The sequence below is a fragment of the Dromaius novaehollandiae genome, chromosome 3 (genome assembly GCF_036370855.1).
Source record: "Dromaius novaehollandiae isolate bDroNov1 chromosome 3, bDroNov1.hap1, whole genome shotgun sequence".
Lineage (NCBI taxonomy): Eukaryota > Metazoa > Chordata > Aves > Casuariiformes > Dromaiidae > Dromaius > Dromaius novaehollandiae.
The window spans coordinates 127,961,929-127,980,531 of NC_088100.1; the positions used below are offsets into that span (position 1 = coordinate 127,961,929).

At 54.2% G+C, this 18,603-nt stretch overlaps 1 protein-coding gene across 1 annotated transcript; it reads left to right on the forward strand.

Moving 5' to 3' along the window:
* Positions 1–538: 538 nt before the first annotated feature.
* Positions 539–17,042, forward strand: FBLN7 (fibulin 7). The gene is made up of 8 exons (XM_026110399.2): positions 539–950; positions 4,062–4,221; positions 8,366–8,536; positions 11,914–12,039; positions 12,540–12,677; positions 12,775–12,912; positions 13,706–13,844; positions 13,998–17,042. Exons 1-8 carry the CDS (start codon positions 876–878, stop codon positions 14,368–14,370), a joined length of 1,320 nt encoding a protein of 439 aa, XP_025966184.2. The 5' UTR covers positions 539–875; the 3' UTR covers positions 14,371–17,042.
* Positions 17,043–18,603: the final 1,561 nt, after the last annotated feature.

Below are 18,603 nucleotides of genomic sequence, written 5' to 3' on the forward strand. Positions count from 1 at the left end.
TGGCAGGCACAGCTTGGCTTTAGCTCGCCGGGAACGGTGGATAGGCTCCTGCTTGCAGCCCCCGTGCTGTTGGTGACCATGCTTAAACGCGGCTGGGGCGCCTGGGACGAGCTGTACCGGTGGAGTTGGAGCGTGGCATCACGTCCTTGCTGGTGCTGGGACAATTTAGCTAGCAATGAGGGTTTGGGGGACCGTGGCCAGGTGGCCAGGAGTGGGGGGACAGGCATGGGCTCCGTCACCAGCGCCGGGGCAGGGGAGCGTGCCTGCTGCTGCCAGCTCCCCCCACGCTGGGGTCCTGGGGCTGGGAGACGAGCAGGAAGAGTGGAGGAGAGCCCAGCAGAGCTTTCTCACCCCTCTGCAGCTGGTTTTTGCCCGAGGACATCCACAGGTCCAGCGAGGGAGGATGCAGACGGCTACTGCTCCCAAGCTGCCCCCACCCACCGTGCAAACAGGCAGTGACCCTCTTCTTCCCCGGGGCGGAGGAAGCACAGTCCTCCCCATCGGAGGGCAAATGCAAATCCTTGCAATATCCCACCGGGGCGGACTCGCTGCTGCGGGCTTGCCGGGGAGCCAGCCCATCGCTGAGCCCCAGGAGCAGCCCGCTGGGCCAGCAAACGCCCGGGGAGCAGCGTGCGCGGCTGGGCAGAGCCCGGCTCCTCCGGCAGCCTCCTGCGGCTCCTGCTGCTGTGCACGGAGCGCAGGGCTGCTGTGGGAGGGATAACTCATCCCCGAGCCGGAGCCAGAGGTGTCGGACGGAAACTGCTCGCCGCAGGGACGGAGGCGAACTCCGCTGCCAGTGCCGCCTTCCTGGGATTGCCGGGGCCGGCAACGTGGGAAACGTTTCCCGAGGAGAGCTTTATCGCCCCGGCGGGATCATGGCTTGGGGGTTTCGGTGCAGCCTCTTGCTGCTGCTGTGCCTCGCAGCATGCCAGGGGACGCGGGCTTCCCAGGTGAGCATCGCGGCCGGGCTGCCACGGGGGAAGGCGGACGTGGGGCCCCTCTCTTGCAGAAATCGCGTGGCACTGACCATTGGGGATGTCCGCAGGAAAACCACGGGGCTAAGCGGGGGCAGAGTGGATGTGCCCACTTTTCTGCGCTGCTCCTCTTTCTCCTGGCTCTCACATTTTCCAAGATGCGAGTGTGTTGCAAAGCTACCTGCCTTAGAAATGCTTTCTGGAGCTTTTCGTTTTCCTCTTTTTCCTGACTCCCATCTTTCCAAAGCAGGAACTGGGGGGAAAACAAGCCTTCTGGATTTCTCCACCTCCCTCTTGAAATCTTCATCTCTAGTTCATACAGCTCCAGACGTGAATATATGTCCCAGGCTCTGTAAAATTCACTCCACCTGTGTCCCTAACAAGCAGGTCAGGGCTCCTCCTCCGCACTCGTACCCCCAGCCCGGCCGTTCTCCCAGGAAAGTCGGGGCAGGATTTCAGCCCCAGCATCTCTCCCCTCTGCTCTGCAGCCCAGCAGCACCAGAGTTTTGAAGGCAGCTGCCAGGCTGCGAGGGCGGAAGGTGTCGGCGAGGATTTTAGCGATACAGAGCATGGATTCATAGGGCTTCTGGTTGAGCCTGATCGCCCCAAACACGCGTTAAATCATGACCAAGCACACAACAAACAGAGACTGCAACCATTTTAGTGGGAGAGCCAGTGTGTGTGATGGTTAGACATCCCGGCAGGCAGTCAGCGAGTGCCCTGAAACCCGACGGCCATCAGACGCGGAGGAGAGCTGCTACCTCGCGTCCCGTCCTCCAAGCACGCGGCGGGGTGAAGCAGTGGCTGCAAGGCTCTTTGCCGGCCCGGGGGGACGGTTGGAGCCAGGCCTCCTGGGTGATGCTTCGGGAGGTGTCCATGCAGGAGCTATGGAAATTTCCCTTCTGGGAGAAGGCATGGCCAAGGGAAAGCGCCCAACGATACTGCTGGTAGGGGTGTGGAGGGCACAGACAGACCCAAAGCAGGTAAAGCTTGCCAAGATCTGTCCTTCTTTTCTTAAAGTAACGAATTTCTCCTTTTTTTTTTTTTTTTCCAAGTGTTTCTGTGACACAGGGCAGCTTGGGGTGGGAATGACCTTGCAGTGGGAGGGTGGTGAGCAGGTCACGGACCGTGGGAGGTGAGCGAGGCCATTAGGTTGTTCATTCATCGGTCAGGATCAGGCCCTTCTGGTGTCAGCAATCACAGGGGCATGCAGTTTGGAGGTCTGCCTTTTTTTTTTGTCTCTATAGACCCCCCCCATAGCTACCTGCAAAGGTGCTTATCCACACGCCGTGCACCTTGGACCTGGAGGCCGACAGCCCTCCCTTTGCAAGGGCTCAGCCCAGGCAGGAGTGCTCAGCATAAGCCTTTCTCCCCAGCAACTGCACGGAGGGATTTGGAGCCTCCCCCGTTTTCTCCGGTTGCTTTGCCTTTGCCTGTTTTGCCCAGCAGGCACATGGACCAAGTCAGAGCCAAGACTCTGACGGCATGGGCTTCCCTGGGCGCGCTTCCCCGTTGAAGGGAAAAGCTTTGTCTGGGATGGAAATGAAGCTCTGCAAATCTCTGAGGTGCAGAAATGACTTTGCTTTGCTCAGCTCTTGGTCTTTTTTTTTTTTTTTTTTGGTTTTAAGTCAATTCTGCAGGAAACCTATAATAAAGATGCCCGTCTCCTGGATGAGTCAGTCCCTTGGTAGCTATTAGTTTGCAGGCAGAAGTCCCACAAGTGTTTCTGGCCCCAGAGGAACTCACAAGACATCTGTTTTCCTATTATTTTGTAATATGGAAGTGGGACGCAGACCTAGTTCCAGCAGGACTAAACATGAGTTATGGCATCTCTCCCAGGACTAACAAAGTGACTACAGCCCTGCTTGCAGCATTAAAGTGCTGCATTATCCTCTTAGACATCAGAAGCAGGCTTGAGCTAAGGATTTCTCTCACAGGCTAAAAACTCTTGCATCTGGTCACATGAAGGAAAAAAAAAAAAGCGAGGTCTGAGAAGATCTTTGATGCTGAAGAAATCTTGGAAAGGCCGTTCCCGCAGAGCCAGTGCAGGCTGTTTGCAAGCAGGCTGGGTCCTACTCCAGCTTCAAAGCTAGTGGAGCCATAGACCCAAATCGTGGCAGGAACCAGAAGCTCAGCAGGGTGGAGGGGGGGGACGGTGCTCCTCCTTTGCAGGACACTGCCACTGCTCCTGGGACTCCCACGGCAAGGTTGTTTTCCACGGCAGCGTCAAACAGCAAGGGGCAGCTCACAGAACAGCACGCATTGACCATGATTCGGGTCTGGCAGGTGGACTCAAAGCTCTCCATGACACTGCAAAGCACTCGTGCGGGTATTTTACTGAGATAACCGCCGGCTTCTTTCCAGTGTCACTTTCCCAGCATTTGTTCCCCGGGAGGCCTTTTCCCAGACAGGGAATTTCCACTATCCATCCTTCTTTTTGAAAGCCATCCTGCTCCTCTTGGCAGCTCTGGCGCAAAGCACTTTCCAAGGACCAGCTGTGGTAGCAAAGTTGCTGCTGCTCTTGCATGCAACCGTCATGAGATACAAGGCCTATGGATTACGTCTGGTTGCGAGGAAAGCTGGTCCTCTGGGTCATACAGAGCCATTCCCAGATCTGTGTAGACCGTGGGGTTTTCCTTGTCCTGCCTGTCTGGAGCTCTTCTCTGAGGCTGTGAAGGAGTGAGAGGGAACAAACCCTCTTCCCAGCCTGTCCTTGACAGTGGCATAAGGCGATGTCTCTGCTGGAAGGTACTGGGTGGGGACAGCTCTAGACATGCTCCGCAGGCAGGTCACTGCCCTGGAAGTGCCAGCACCACCCTCAAAACGTTGAGAGACCCCACCACAGTTCCCCTTGGGCCTGTTTGGACACTGTATGATGAGCTGGGAGAGTCATGTAGGGATCCCTCCTGTTCAAACACTGCAGGGGGACAGGTAGGTTGGAGCAGTGGGTGGAAACCAGGGATGCAGCAGAGAGGAGGAAGGGGAAAGTGCTTGGCCTATGTCCCTGCACATCCTCTCCAGGGAAGCAGTCTGGGGGCATTTGGGGCACCAGCTCTTCGTGCTGAACCAGCGGTTTCATCCCTGCAGAACTGCCTCAACAAACAGCAGCTCCTGGCCGCCATCCGCCAGATGCAGCAGCTGCTGAAGGGGCAGGAGACGCGCTTCACCGAGGGCATCCGCATGATGAAGAGCCGGCTGACCACGCTGCAGAACACCGTGACCAAAGCTGCCCTGGACCCGCCTGCCGGTAAGGACACGGGCTGTCCGTGGCATCAACGCCAGCTTGCCTGGCTCGCCACGCACTGTCCCCTGCCTAACTGCTGTGCCCCTCCCTGGGGACGAAACCGGGCGCACAGCCCATCCCTTCGTCCTTGAGCAGGGCTGCCCCAGGGAGGGCACTGGATAGCCCCACAGCTCGGTCCTGGATCTCACCGTCGGCTGGGTTCCCATGGGAAGGCCGACTCTTGCGTATTTATTGAGCATCCCGGGTCCCAACCTGCCTGCAGCGTGGCTGTGACCAGGGGAGCAAAGCCATGGCTGGACTGTGGGTGGATGAAGCACTGAGCGTCCTTCCCTGCCACCCATCCCTGATTGTCACCCCCAGCTCTGCCCTGGCTGGTTGGCGGCAATGTGCAGACACTTTTCATGGGTGCAAATGGTTTCCCCAAATGCCCAGCAGCGACTCCTCCAAGCATGGAAGAGGGAAAGGATGTTTCATGTGCAGAAAGGCAAGTCTGGGTCAGCTGGGTCCCCATCACTGTCCCCTTTTTGGGAGTGCTGTGCAACTATCTCCCTCTGCCTCCAGCCCCATACTCATTGCTTATTTCCAGGCCCTGGGAAGCACCTTGGGATCCTGTTGCTGTTGGTGGCTGTCTGTGCTGCTCAGCAAAGCCACCCGGTTTATGGTCCAGGGTGGTCAGAAGTGCTGGCATGGATCTGGAGCTGTCTGTGGGGCAGGAAGAGAGGCCTAAAAGGGCAGCAGATGCCTGTAGCTTCCCTGGCTGGCCCGTTTTAGGCTGCCCATGCAGACGAACTGGTGCTAAACAAAGCAGACATTCCCTGGGCTCTGTGTGCAGTCTGTGGGAGGAGATGGGCATGTCCGGAAGGGGTTTCCCAGGACCCGAGTTAGGCTCCTGCTGGCTGCTCTGAGCAGAGTCTGATCATGCACACGGTTCAGTTTGCAGCCAGTGCAGCCCTTTATAAAACACCTCCAGTTGCTTTCATAGCATCAGAGGGTTACTGAGGACCACAGGGAGCTCTGGAGGTCCCTGGTCCAACCCCGTGCTCAGAGCAGGGCCGAGTAGCTCAGGTAGCTCAGGGCTGTGTCCAGTTGAGGTCTGGGTATCTCCAAGGATGGAGATCCCACAGCCTTCCTCGGTTCCCATTCCTGTGTTTGGCCACCCTCATGGTGAAAATACTTCTTCTTATACCTAACTGGAGTTTTCCATGTTACAGCTTGTGCCCACTGCCCCATGCCCATCCACTGCGCACCTCTGAGAAGCATCTGGTTCCATCTCCTCTACAGCCCTCCATCAGGCTGGACGTGGAGTGGAAGATGCAAAGGGATCCCTCCTTTGCCTTCCTTTCTCCAGGCTGACAAACCTGGCTCCCTCAGCCCCTCCTCCTACCCCGGGTGCCGGGTGCCCCAGTCCCCACCATTTGGATGGCCTCCACTGGACTTGCTCCAGCTTAATGATTTCTTTGTTGGCTGGGGGTGGAGGGGAGGAGGCAGAACTGGACACAGTACTGGGCACTAGCTCTGGGCTAAGATGCCCAGTAAAAGCAACGGTCCTGCATGCAGCTGGACCACTGCTGCTATAGGACTGACGTGCACACATGCCAAATACCACCTTTTCATTGGGATGTGCCTTGACCCAGCCTCACTGAGTTCTCTTTCACTCAGAAGGTGAGCAGTAGGTCTTGGATGTTCAAACCATGCTCTGGTGGTACTGCATACAGAGGGAGATGTTTCCTGCTCGAGCGAAACAGGTTCAAAAGCAGGTGAACTCTCAGACGTCGACAGCAGAGAGTGCTTTAACCACAGAGCTTGAGCAGAATGACTGCTGAATTCCTCTCCCTTTCTGATAAATACTTGGCTCAAATTCAAGCAACTCTCCTGCCTAGTAAGATATGGGAAGATTCAAGAGCCCTTGTTCAAGCCACACAGTTAGTTGTAAAGCAGAGAGCTCCTGGCACGCTACTGAGGAAGGGTAGGCTGAAAAATTGCATCTGCAACAAAAGACCCACAGTTCCCCTGCCTGGATCGTGAAACCTGGATGGTCAGCAAAAATCCCTCCAGAAAGGGCAGAAGCATGCTGTTGCAAAGGTAGCAATGTCTCAGTCTGGCCCAGCATCAGTTCAGGCAGTTGTAGGAAAACTCATTTATGTGGTCAAGCAAAGGAGTCTCCTTTTGCACGGGAAATGAAGGACATTGCTGGGGACCAAGACTGGTGGGAGCTGTGATGGCTGTGCAGGGCTTGTACCTGCGAGCAGGAGCGCGAGGCACGGGGCACCACGGGACTGCTGGTGCAGCAGCCGGATCGTGGCAGTGGCACCTCTGCAGTACGGTGAGGAGCCAGCTCCCCTCTCCCTGCTCCTTCACAGGCTGGTGCAGCTCTTCGGTCTTCAAAGGCTTGTGCGGGTTCATGGAGAGCAGGTCCACAAGGGGACGGGTGGCTAAAGGGACCGAGAAGGGCTGCTCACACCACCTGAACCGCCGCGGGGCTGCTCAGCCCTGTGCATCCCTTCTTGGCTTCCTCTTCAGGGTGGGATGTTAATGATTAACCTCTGTGTATATCTGGAAAATAACAGAAGCAGCTGTTAAAGAGGAGATCTAGTCTTGCGTGCTGGAGGAACTGGGTGAACTGCAGCTCAGGTGAAGTTAGGGACTGCCAAAATAAGTTGCTCTTCTCTGAGAGCACTGCCTGAACATTGCATGGGTTGTTTTCTACTGTATTTGAACACCTAATAAAGTGTGTGGCCATGCCAGGACTCCAATAAAACAATTGGACAGAATAGCAAATATTGGTCAGCAACGGGCACTGTTTGCGCTTGCTTGGTTCCTTCCCGAGAGCTTGCAAAACTTGCCCCATAACACCAGTTTCCTTGTTCGATAACAGGCCTTCCAGACCGCAGCAGTGACTGTTCACCCAGCGGGCTCGCAGGGACTGTCCCCACCTCCTTAGACACCGGGATGGCAGGGCAGGTGGAAGGGGAGCAGAGTCCAGAGGGCATCGGAGAGCTGTCGAACGACAGGGCCCTTCCATTAAGGAAGAACAAGCTAAGCCTGAGTAAGACAGGTGGAAAGCGTCAGGAAGTGTCATTCTTTCCCTGTTAAACTGATTTAAACGCTGCCCCGTGCTTCTTTCTCTCCCTCCTCCTATTCTGTGCTAGGAGTGGGGAGTGTGGGTGGCCAAGGTGCAGCGAGCTCTGCTTCCCCTTCTTTGCATGTGCACTGGTGTCTCCCTGGATCTCCCTGAGGAATTATGCTTGAGGCTGAATTGGGAATGATGCTCACAGGGGCGTTTGCAAACCTGGGGCTTCTCAGGCATCAGCACGTTGCCACTGCCCCCCAGGCAATCGTCTCCTAGCAGGGTGACTTTGCAGGTGGTTTGGGGACTGGTGGTGGTAGGTGTGACAGCTTTTGGAGGGCTAGTCCACTGAAGTTTTTACGGATAGAGAGAAAATCCAGCTCTGAACAGGGCAGAAGGTGAATGGGGAGTGTGTGGACAGATTTTCAGCACATGAACGGTTGTCTCTGCAGGCTGAAGGGCTGCTCAGACCACGAGTATTTGGTCAAGCCCTCCCTCCGCAGGCACGATGTCTGGGAGGCTGCTGTGGAAGGTGCTCTCTGGGGACATTTCAGAGGCGTGTTACTGGTATGGCCGAGACCTCAGTTCTGCTCTTTCGTTGCTGATAAACCGCGTGGTCAGTGAGCAACTGCTAGCATGAAGGATATGAGCAACTCTGCGTGCAGGCTGGTCGCCTGCTTTTATGGCAGCGTAGTCCCTGGGAGAGAAGGTGTGTTTGCAAACAGGCAAAAGCTTTGGCCTCCTGTGCTTTGGTTTATTTTCTTAAAGGCTTGCCTTCTGCAGCTCATCTTTCGAGGTCAGATCGTGGTGTGCTGGGTCCACCTGTACAGCTGCCCCTTCCCACTCCTGGGTCAGAGATTGCTTCCTATGCATGAGGCTGTTGGTTCTGGTTGTCTCCAAATGTCCCCAAATGAGGCAGTTTGTCTCTCTCCATTAGAAACTACTATTTTCCCATGTGTGCAAAGGTGCATCCTTCAGTGGCCTAAAAGCAAGGGAGCAGCTTCTCTAATCCCACCTGCTCCCCCTCGTCTCTCCAGAAGCACCTACTTGAATATTTAACCCCTCATGGTGCCTTTGCAGTGTCCTGCCCGGCCTTACAAGCTCCTGTGGATGGACAGAAGTTTGGTACGAAGTATTTGGTGGACCATGAAATCCACTTCACCTGCAACCCGGGCTTTGAGCTCCTGGGCTCCAGCACACGGATGTGCCAGGCAAACGGCAGCTGGACTGGAGAGGAACCTCAGTGCAAAGGTACTTTCTTTTTCCATCTGGGGGTGGGAGACCTCATCACCACACAGCTCCTGAAGTAGCAAGCATGCGTATCTGCGGATGAGGGGACAAAAGGGTTATTTCTGGGACATGTTTTTCTGCTACATGTTTTTCAGCCAGTTCTCAGCATCCAGTGTGTGCGCTGGCAATGCTGGTCTGGGAATCTGGCACCTGCCTCCACAGCTTTCAGGTCTTTGTGCTGCAGACCTTAAGCACCAGCAGCCTGGGGACGGGAAACACCATTGCTCGCCTTCTGCTCTCAGCAGGTTTTACAAAATCCAGCATTTGTTGCTGGGCTTTGATGATCTGTACTGCTCTAAAAGTCATTCAGCATCTGCCTGCCTTTTGTACAGAGTGTATTTTGAGTGCTGGTAATAGGAGATGCTGCCCCATGCATCATATTTCTAGACAAGCACAGGATGCTTCACAGCCCAGACAATGACTGTCCCATCTGTCTTCTCTTGAATTGGAATGTTTTTCACTTTTGGTGCTGAGAGCTGATGATCTGAGCATAAAGCAGAGCTCCAATAGACAACTTATTTCATAATAAAAATCAGTGCCTAGAAGTGGCTGGCACAGCCCATTATAATAACTCCCTTCAATTGCCTGGCCGGAAAGCTGCCTTCCCATCAGTGCGTGACAGGTTCAAACTGGCAACAGGAATGCTGGATATAATTGCCTTTGCTAAAAATATTTCCTGGAAAAAAGTAAAATCTTAGTTAGCAGCCATTTGGGTTAGTGCATTTGCACAGAAAAGGATGGTATAGTCTTATTTTAAGAGTGCATTTTGCAAAATGACTAGACAGTTTGAAGCTGAAATGTCACCTGCAACCCTTGCATTTGGGTGCAAGGCAGCATGTCTGGGTCCCGATGCAGGCTCCATATGGCCGTTGGTATAGTCTCTTGTCCCATCCTTCCCAAGCTGACAAGAAGGTGTGACAAATCTTCCCAAACAGGTTTCTAGTTCTGGCCTCCATTATTGCAACCAGCAATGAGACGGGCTTTTTTTTGCAAGGCACTGCTCATTCCCAGGCAGGATATCGTTGGAGCAGGAGGGTCATGTTGAACAGGGATCCTTTATACCTGTTTGCCTAGATCTTCCCGTGGCAGCTACTCGCCATGTTCAGCTGCAAGGGCAGGATGCTATTTTGGCAAGAGAGATTCCCAGGATTCATCAAATGGATAGGTACTTCAGCTGCCCCTGAGCTACTAGGGATAAGCTCTGGGCAGAGGATGAAATTCAGAGACTGTAAGGTCTTATGTCCTTGACCCAGTCTCCCTGTCCCTACGTTTGGTTTCACCTTCTGGCTTCTCCTGCTGTCTAACTTTTCCAGTCAAGCAAAGTCTTCAGAAAACTGGTGTGGTTCTTAAAGCTCCAGCTCCAAGGACCTGTTATTTATGAGGTCCTCTCTCCAGCCGTGGTTCTGGAGAAAAGCTGGAAGTTAGAGCTGAAGGCTAACCTAGAAGCTCAGCAATCAGATGAGGGGGAGAAGAGGGCATCAGTTAATTCCTCCTTCTAAGGTGGGGAGTCATTGTCTTTAGCACAACTTGATGAGTTTTCAGCCCTTGGAAAGGGCAGGGCTGCTTGAAAACACCTCTTAATAACAAACCCAAACCCACTTTCTTGTGCTTTGAGATCAGACGGGGTTGTAGCAAAGAGCACCTATTTTGTAATAGTTTTTCTCAGCGATTGCTCTCTGCGATCAGTCCGTGCCTTGTGCTCCCAGCATGTATGATGAGCCACAGATGAAGCAAGGATTGTGTGGAGGGGAATATGTTTGAGGCAGCTCTTGTTGAAATATTGGCAGTGGGTTGTGAAACCCCCAGGAGAAATCCTGGAGATGCTCTGCCAACGGCACTGCCTGAAGCCTGTCATTCATGGGCTGCTCTGTTCTTTGTCCCGTTGGAGAGGAGGGCTGTGCTTCGCCCCAGAGAGCTGCCGTTGAGCGCAATGTGTAGTCCATCCGACAAATATTACAACTGCTTCCATTTGATGGAGGTGGGCCTTGCGAAGACCCCCCTATTCCGCTGTGCAGGAAAGAAAGTCTTGTGCTAGGTAGGTGTCCCGTGATGCCAGTGCCTTGCGTGCACAGCTCTGTGTTCAGACTCGCCTCCAAGAGATCTGGCAGAAAAATGCTCTACCAAGGCCAGAGTGAGGGGGTGAAACAACACTTCTCGCAAGCCTGAATAAATCATCCAGGTGGTAAACTCGTGAAAGGGACCTGGGCTTCATTGGATGGCCCCAGAACTGGCAGCCATCTCCTCTAGTCTTGATGAAACGCACTGATCTTTTGCAAGCCATTGCACCGAACCGTGTGCATGCGTTGTGGAATGGCAGCAGAACTAGCAGGCAAGGAGGTTAAGTGCTGCCTATTCTCAAATCCCTCCATCGTACCCAAATGTTGGACTGAGGCAGTGTTATATTAGAAACAAAAGCTTGAGTCTGAGTTTGGTGCCTGCGAGCCGAATTGTGCTGTTGGCTCTACCCAGTGCCCAGATATGGGTATGACCTTTCCTGCCTGCAATTGCCCTCCCTGTTGTAAATATTCCCCCTTTCCCCCCCAGTTTCCCATCCCCATTGCTACCACGGGCCCCCAGGTGTTTGGAGGGCTGCCTGGGTGACCTGTGTCTCGCGAGCAGCAAGTCCAAGGCTGGAGGAGGAAGAGGGCAGCAATGCTCTTCGACTCCTCGTTCGGTAACCGCACGGTCTGTCGGGCCCCGGGTATTTGGGGTATGCTGTTGGTGGCACCAGCCCAGCTTGTGGCAGGCGCTGGGGGTTGCTCCTGTTCAGTCTAGTCCTCTGCATTTCCCCGTGAGCGATATCTTATGGGGAACACACAGTCTGAACAGTTTAAAGTTGCTTTGATTTCGATTTCCAGAGAAGCTCTGCCTGGCCTGGCCCTGGAGAGGGTCCAGGTTTGTTTTCCCAGTGGGAAAAGTCCCTCTTCTGAGGGACCGGAGATGCTCCCACCCCTCCAACCCCATGGAAACACCAGCTCTAGCCTGAAACAACACGGACAAGTGAGTCAGGTGCCCCAGCTGTGAGCCATCCCTCCAAGCTCAGACACTGGGTTGCTTCTCCTACAAAACACAGCCGGGGCAGAGCTGTCCTGCCTTAATAATTCTGCAGAGGCGATGGTGCCACTTGTAGCCTGTGCAGACAAATCCTTTCCCCTTTGAGACCTGCTTCTCCCAGGCAAACCCCAAACCCACCAGGCTGGGTGTGCAGCGCTGAGGATTTCTCAACCTCTTCTGCTTGATCCAAATCATTCCAGGATCTGTCTAAGCCATCTCTCGCCTCTCAGCTGAGTGGCATTCCCAGGGCTGGCTCCTAAAACGGTGGCTTTTCCTCGTGGCAGGTATCAGCAAGTGCTCTAGTCACCCGTGCCAGAACGGCGGGACGTGCGTGGACGGGCTGAACCAGTACGAGTGCCTCTGCCCGCAGGAGTGGACCGGAGCCAACTGCCAGTATCAAACACAGACGGGTGCGTGAGCCGCTTCCCCGGGATGCAGAGGGGAGTGAGGCTCGGCCGTGCCGCCCACAGCCCCTTCCCCTCGGGTGGGACCCCTTGGGGCTGGTTTGCCCCGAGGTGAGGTTTCAAGGCCTCCACGCTGCTGTCCCAGCTCCGATGCTGTCCCGCCTCCTTGCATGCAGCAGCTTCCCCAGTTGTGAGGCCGTCAAAAAGCACCCGAGGTCAATGCAGGTTTGTATGGCCTGAAAGGCGAAAGGGGATTTGAATTAGGGCACTCAAGGGAGCAGGAACTGAGGTGAAAGCTCAGCTGGAAAAACAAAATGTGGATTGCAGATGAAAATGGAAGGGCTCCTAAAAATGCCCTCCTGGCACATTTTGGCCCCAAATCTCATTTCAAAACGCAGCCCCCCATGCCAAGGCCACTTGTGCGAAGGGGACGTAGTGGCATCGTGGGCGAGCTGGCACTCGCCGCCGTGCCCTGGGTGGCTGCAGAGCTGTCCCTTTCCCCCCAGCACCCCCCACCCGGAGCGTCCCCAACGACCCTGCTTTCAGCCGCAAGCCCCGCTGCGCCAAGACCGACCGGACCCAGCACTGCAGCTGCGAGCCAGGCTTCCAGATGAGCGGCACGGTGGACAACGGCCTGTGCCAGGGTAAGCGAGCGGCCGAGCCCGGCTGCGTGTCATTGCACCGGGGACGGCTGCGTGCCGCTCGCCTGGCGCGTGGCACGGTTGTGTTTTCTGCCCGCAGACATCGACGAGTGCGAGGTCTACAAGCTGGAGGGGGCCCCTCGCCTCTGCATGCACACCTGCATCAACGTCCCCGGCTCCTACCGCTGCGCCTGCCCCCGCGGCTACAACCTCCTCGGCGACGGGAAAAGCTGCGAAGGTGACGTCCCCCACGAATCTCGCCATATCTTTATAGACAAGTATTTTTCTAGGATGGATGTTGCGGGTGGAGGGAACAACAGCAGTTAGTCTTATAACACTGGTAAATACATCCAGCACTTTGGGGCGACTGATAAAGAACGTGAGCACCATCACGATCATGGATCTGTCCCATCAAAATGCTTCTAGGATGCTCTCTGAGACAGCAGACAACTATATAATTGGACATCAAGAACTAGATTTGTGAGGTCAGTTCAGAGGCTGGCAACTCCTCTTCTAAAACAGGAGAGTTTATGTGCAGAGGGAAAACAAAATGGCACCAGGTAGACATGGTGTCCAGAATTGCTTGCATGAAAGTATCCTACTGAAAAACAGGTTTTGTGCTGTAAAAATGGTGAGTACTGCCCAAAAGGCAGTGCACATGAAAAAAATCATGCTTTCTTTTTTCCTAAGTGGTTACCACAGTTGTTGCATGGTTTGATGGCATCTTGGTGATGCTTCCAACAAATACCTTCATTGAAAGGTCCTAATTATAGATACGTAAATACATTCAGGGTGTTTGCATATTTTGTAAACAAAAGGACAATGTGCTTCAAACAACTTAGCAGAAAGTTAGGAAAATAGGCTGTCCTCCTACTGCTGTGACATTTTTCTCTCCTTTTAACCTCGACTAGCCCGGGGCCAGTTAACCTGCAGGCAGAAGCGGGGGGGAAAGAAGCAGCAGGACAATGTGATTTAGATGTTTTCAGCAGGAGTCTGTCATTTTGATCGGATTCGATCTGGTTGCTTTACAGACATAGACGAATGCGCCCTGTCCCAGCATAACTGCACAAGGGGCACCACGTGCATCAACACGGGAGGGGGCTTTCAGTGCGTCAGCTCAGAGTGCCCCCAGTCCAGCGGCAACGTCACCTACGTGAAAACATCGCCCTTGTAAGTATAACAGGGAGAGGAGGAGCGGATCTGTGATGCTGTTTGGGCAGGGGGTGAAACCTGGGCCGCCGCATTTCTAGTCCGGGAGCTTTGGTTTGAGCATCCCTCTGCCTCCTGGGCTCACCTCGACCTCGTTTTTCCTTTCCTGATCAGCCAGTGCGAACGCAATCCCTGCCCGATGGACAGCAGAGCCTGCCACCACGCACCCAAAACCATCTCTTTCCACTACCTCCCCCTGCCATCTAACCTGATCACCCCCACCCCTCTCTTCCGCATGGCGACCGCCTCCGCGCCCGGCCGGCCGGGACCCGACAGCCTGCGCTTCGGCATCGTGGGCGGCAACAACCGAGGGCACTTTGTGATGCAGCGGTCAGACAGGCAGACCGGGGAGCTGATCCTCGTGCAAAGCCTCAAGGGCCCCCAGACGATAGAAGTGGACGTGGACATGTCTGAGTACCTGGACCGTGCTTTCCAGGCAAAGCACGTGTCCAAAATCACAGTCTTTGTGTCTGCCTACGAGTTCTAGAGGAGGCAGCAGGCGCCAGCCAGAAAGCCAGCAGCTCCCGGCTGGTCCTGCCCGCCCGCCACCCCCTCCCAGCACCCGCGAAAACGAAATGAACTGCCTTCGTCACCCGGTAACCACCCGTGCCCTGGGACGGCAGCAGCGAACAGTGAGAGGCCGCACAGAGAAGTGCAACCTTCCAAGCCCAGACCAAAGAGAGGAGGGTACCCGAGGTGACTTCAGCATTTGGATGACCTCATAAGCCTGTTCGTTTTCACAGTGACATTCCCTTTTCAGCATCTTCCGCAGCTCGCACAGCCAAAAGCCCTAACCCTGGAGGCAGATGTGCAACAGGGAAGCTCCAGACGGTAGTGCACGCAGAAGCCTCTCTGCAGTTAACCACCCTCTCCTCTGGGTTAAGGTTGTTTTGTCTGAGTCTCCAGGCTGGTTTTACGCCCACGTACATGAAAAACAGCAAATGAAGTGCTAAAGAAATCATGTGCTCTCCAACAGCAAGCAGCTGTTCCACCGCCGAGCCCTGGCATGGGAATAGCGATGGGCTATCCGCTTGCTGGGACACGAGAGAGGTGTCCTCACCGGGAGGAAGTGTACCATGCAGCCTCGCCAGGCAGGATTTTATTCTCTTCCAAGGCTCACAGAGATGTCCCATGGCCTTTGTGCCTGCACGGTGCAGAAAGCAGTAGATGGAAACTGAGGTCCTTGTTTTCTTTTAGTACTTTCTTCTAGAAGTAAAGTTGGTGCAGCCAAGAGGAGAAAGGAGATAGTACAATAGAGTTCAGTCATAGTGGCTACTACTCTTCACCAAGCTGGCCCAGGCTTGTTCCTACTGACCACAGCCTAACAAAAGCATGACTACGCTCCCCTCTGAATGCTGAAAAAGCTGCATTAGCCTGTGGGGTGTTCCAGGTGTTTCAACAAAGAGAGGTGGTTCAGTTTCCCCTAGAATAGACCAGGACTGGAAAAATGCCAGCCTGGACTTGCAGCCCACAGCTAAGATGTCAGCATTGCATAGCGCTCAGGTCTCAGGACACTGGAGATGGCACCCGGTGAGCTGTAAGACGAAATGCTGTCAGAATGTGTTTAGGATAAAGCATATTGCACTTGTAGCCCTCAGCGTATGTAACAAACTCAAGAAGTCAAAATCCACTCCAGCCTTTGCTCACAGACTACTTTCTAAATAGCAATTTCAGAGTGAGACTACATAAAAATTAAGCAGGCATTTTCATGCCATGGATAGAGGGAAGCATGTGTTGTCTTACAGCTCTTGAAACAAATCCTGTTCCCAGTTTCTTACGAATTCAAGGCATAACTTCAGGAGTCAGTTATCCTGAGGAGTCACTGGAGATGCACAGGGAGGACTTTATCTGGTATGTTTGTACAGAAACAGCTGGTGAGAAGTTGCACTTTTCAACTCCTCTTCCATCATGATGGTCCATGACCTTATCCCTATGATAATATATCTTGCAATGCACCTACCTGGCTCCTGGTACCATCTTCAGGAAGGGGATACCACCGTCAGGCAAAGAAGGGAGTCCCAGACAGTCTGGACCTGAGTGAGCAGTTGGTATCATCACACATGAGAGAGTGTGGAACTGAAAAAGTAGTAATTGGTGCAAGGATTGTGAGGACCCAGGGCACAGAGCAGTGAGTAGTGCTGAGAAGGATCAGTTGCTAGACCGTGGCCTCCCAGCCCCTTCACCCTCTTCAGCTTGGAAATGTGGGACCAAGTCTTGGCCGATCTTTGGAGCATTGCAAGCATGCCACAAGAAGAGCAAATGTCACTCGACTGGGGAATTGTTACCCTCCGGGAATTGCATACGGCTGCACAAAACCCCATGTGCCCACTCACCCCGCCTTACCTTTAACGACCAGCTTCGGTGTGCCTTAAACCAGAAAAGAGTGGCCAAGTACGCTGGGACTGACAAGCGCAGGTTCGGTGTGTGCTCTGTGCGATGGAGAGCTTTTTGTCTTGGTGCCTTTGGAAGTGGTTGACCCAAGCGCTGTTCTCACCCCAAAGCACAGGCAAGGGGACAGCACAGTGCTCCAGTGCCCTTCAAGTGATTTAAGCAGCTCCTGCCCTGTGAAGTGATCAGCCCCAATGCCAAGTGCTGCAGGACGGCCCGATCTTCCCCTGCGTTTCCTTTGCACGGCGATGGGCTAAGCGCTGTGCTCCAGCCGGTTCCCATGTTCCAGCTGATGGGCAGCAACTCCTTAAACCTCTTGAACATGGTCACGCACATCCATCCACCCAAGACCGCAGGGAAGCCTCGGCAAGCTTGTACGAATGTGCCACGCAGCAGGCAGAGGGACACTATTTCAGCTGCATTTGGTACTCACGTTGAGGGAACTGAAGGTGTGAATATTTCATTTTTAATAAACCACTGCCTCCACTGTCAGTTATGTTTAAGCAGCTCTAGGAAGCACCAGCTCAGATTCAGCAGTTCAGCTTCTGTTCTTTGCATATGTGGATATAACACATGCACATGGGGAGGCACCTCTGTCCTGTCACCCCTTTCATCCTTAGGTACCTGTTCCTCAAGTGCAGAGCTTGCGCACGTTAACCACAAAAACACACTGTTATGCATGTTTCTTTATTATGATGGTTTTAATACAATTAAATGATGATATAGCCTACCAGCAGGTGCAGAACAGAATAAAGTACTTCATGCATCTTTGGTTTGCTCCTGCTCCCTGTGTGGCTGAGAAAGCCATGGGCAGTGGGGGTTTCGTAGCAAGGGGGACTGCTCACCTCCAGAACAGCCTTGGAGGCAGGACGGTCCTGCTCTTGGAGGGAGGTAGGGATTGGGCTGAGGGGGGTGGTTTTGCCAATAAGCTGCCTTGGTTACTTTCAATTTTCTGCTTTATGTTGTTTGGAAGGGGGCTGGGGTTGTGATTTTTGTGAGGCAAGCTGATAAGTGGTGACTTTACTGCAAATAAGGGGCCAGGTGAGCTCTCACTGAGCTATGACTGGCACCAAGAACAGACTAGCCTGGCAGTTGTCTGCAGGAGCTCTCCCTAGAATCGGAATGGGATTTGGGCTGGGAAGCCTTGGGACGACTGCTCTGCTGGGACTGCAACTGGTAAGAAGGTCCTGGCTCAAACAAGACTGGTTTCTTAGGTTGCTCTTTCTCATGAGCATGCCCAAGTCCCTCTGTAGCCAAAGTGAGGGGTGTTTGCAGCCAGTCATTGGCCTGGCTTTGTCTTCAGCTGGTATCTCCTGCCTTCCCCCAGCTACCAGACATGCTGGTGCAACTGGCAGTGCTGTCCTCTTGCTAAAACCACCCTGACCTGTTGCTGTATGCTCTGCTACCCCAAACCCTGCTCCCTGCAGTGTGTCTTGGGGCTCCTTGTCCTGCCACCGCCTGCTCTTGCAGGCAGCCCTGCCCTCCGCCCTCCTGGGGTGACAGTGGCCAGTGAGACCCTCTGACCTAACGGGTCAGTCCTGGGCCAACCCCTGGCTTCAGGCATGACCTGGGAGCCTCTTTGGGGGGACCCTTTTTCTCCCCCCTCCATCTTCAAAGCATCTCAAAAGCTGCGGTGCGTCCTTCCCATCCAAGCATCCTTCAAGGACGTCAAGAAGGAGCCTGTGCTGCCCAAAGCGGTCCTGGGGAGAGGGGTGAGGCAGCTGGGCAGAGAGCTCCCGTGCCCTGCAGGGGTGGTACAGCGTGTGCACTGAATTAGTGGGTTCTCAGCTGACTGCTGCTCTGAGAGCAGGAGCAGGTAAGAAGGGTCCTAGGGGAGGCAGGGGAAGGGCCCTGCCCTGGGAAACTGCCAGGCCTGGTGAGGAGAGACAGGAGGCTGGAAGGCCCTTGAGCTGAGAGCCTGCAGCTCCGGAGGAGGCTGAGGGACAGCAGTGAGGAGCGGAGTGGTCTGGACTTCCTAGAAAGCAGTGAAAAAGTTGCAGACGGCAGTAAATTCCTGGTCACACAGCCCCAGATGTCAAGCAGAAAAGTGGGGTCACACAGACGAAGGGACTTGTTGCAACAGCAAAACCACGTTCCTGAAGGAAAATTGTCTGGCACCGAACCACGCGCACAACGCAAGTAAGCACAAGAGCAGCACCATCGCCGAAATAATGTGGGTGCTTCCTCCATGTGGAGAATTTGGCCCTCTCGTCTAGACAGATCAAGGGTACCAAACATAACAGGACAGAGCAGAACTGCCACGACTACAGGTCATCACGGTAAGACAGACACTCAGCCACCGAAACACGCGTTTTTGTTTCTGTGCATCTGC

Coding starts and splice junctions, on each gene's coding strand:
- FBLN7 (XM_026110399.2), top strand. CDS start 876: ATGGCTTGGGGGTTTCGGTGCAGCCTCTTGCTGCTGCTGTGCCTCGCA. Junction 4,222..8,365: donor TGCCCTGGACCCGCCTGCCG/GTAAGGACACGG, acceptor GTGCCTTTGCAG/TGTCCTGCCCGGCCTTACAA. Junction 12,913..13,705: donor CGACGGGAAAAGCTGCGAAG/GTGACGTCCCCC, acceptor GTTGCTTTACAG/ACATAGACGAATGCGCCCTG.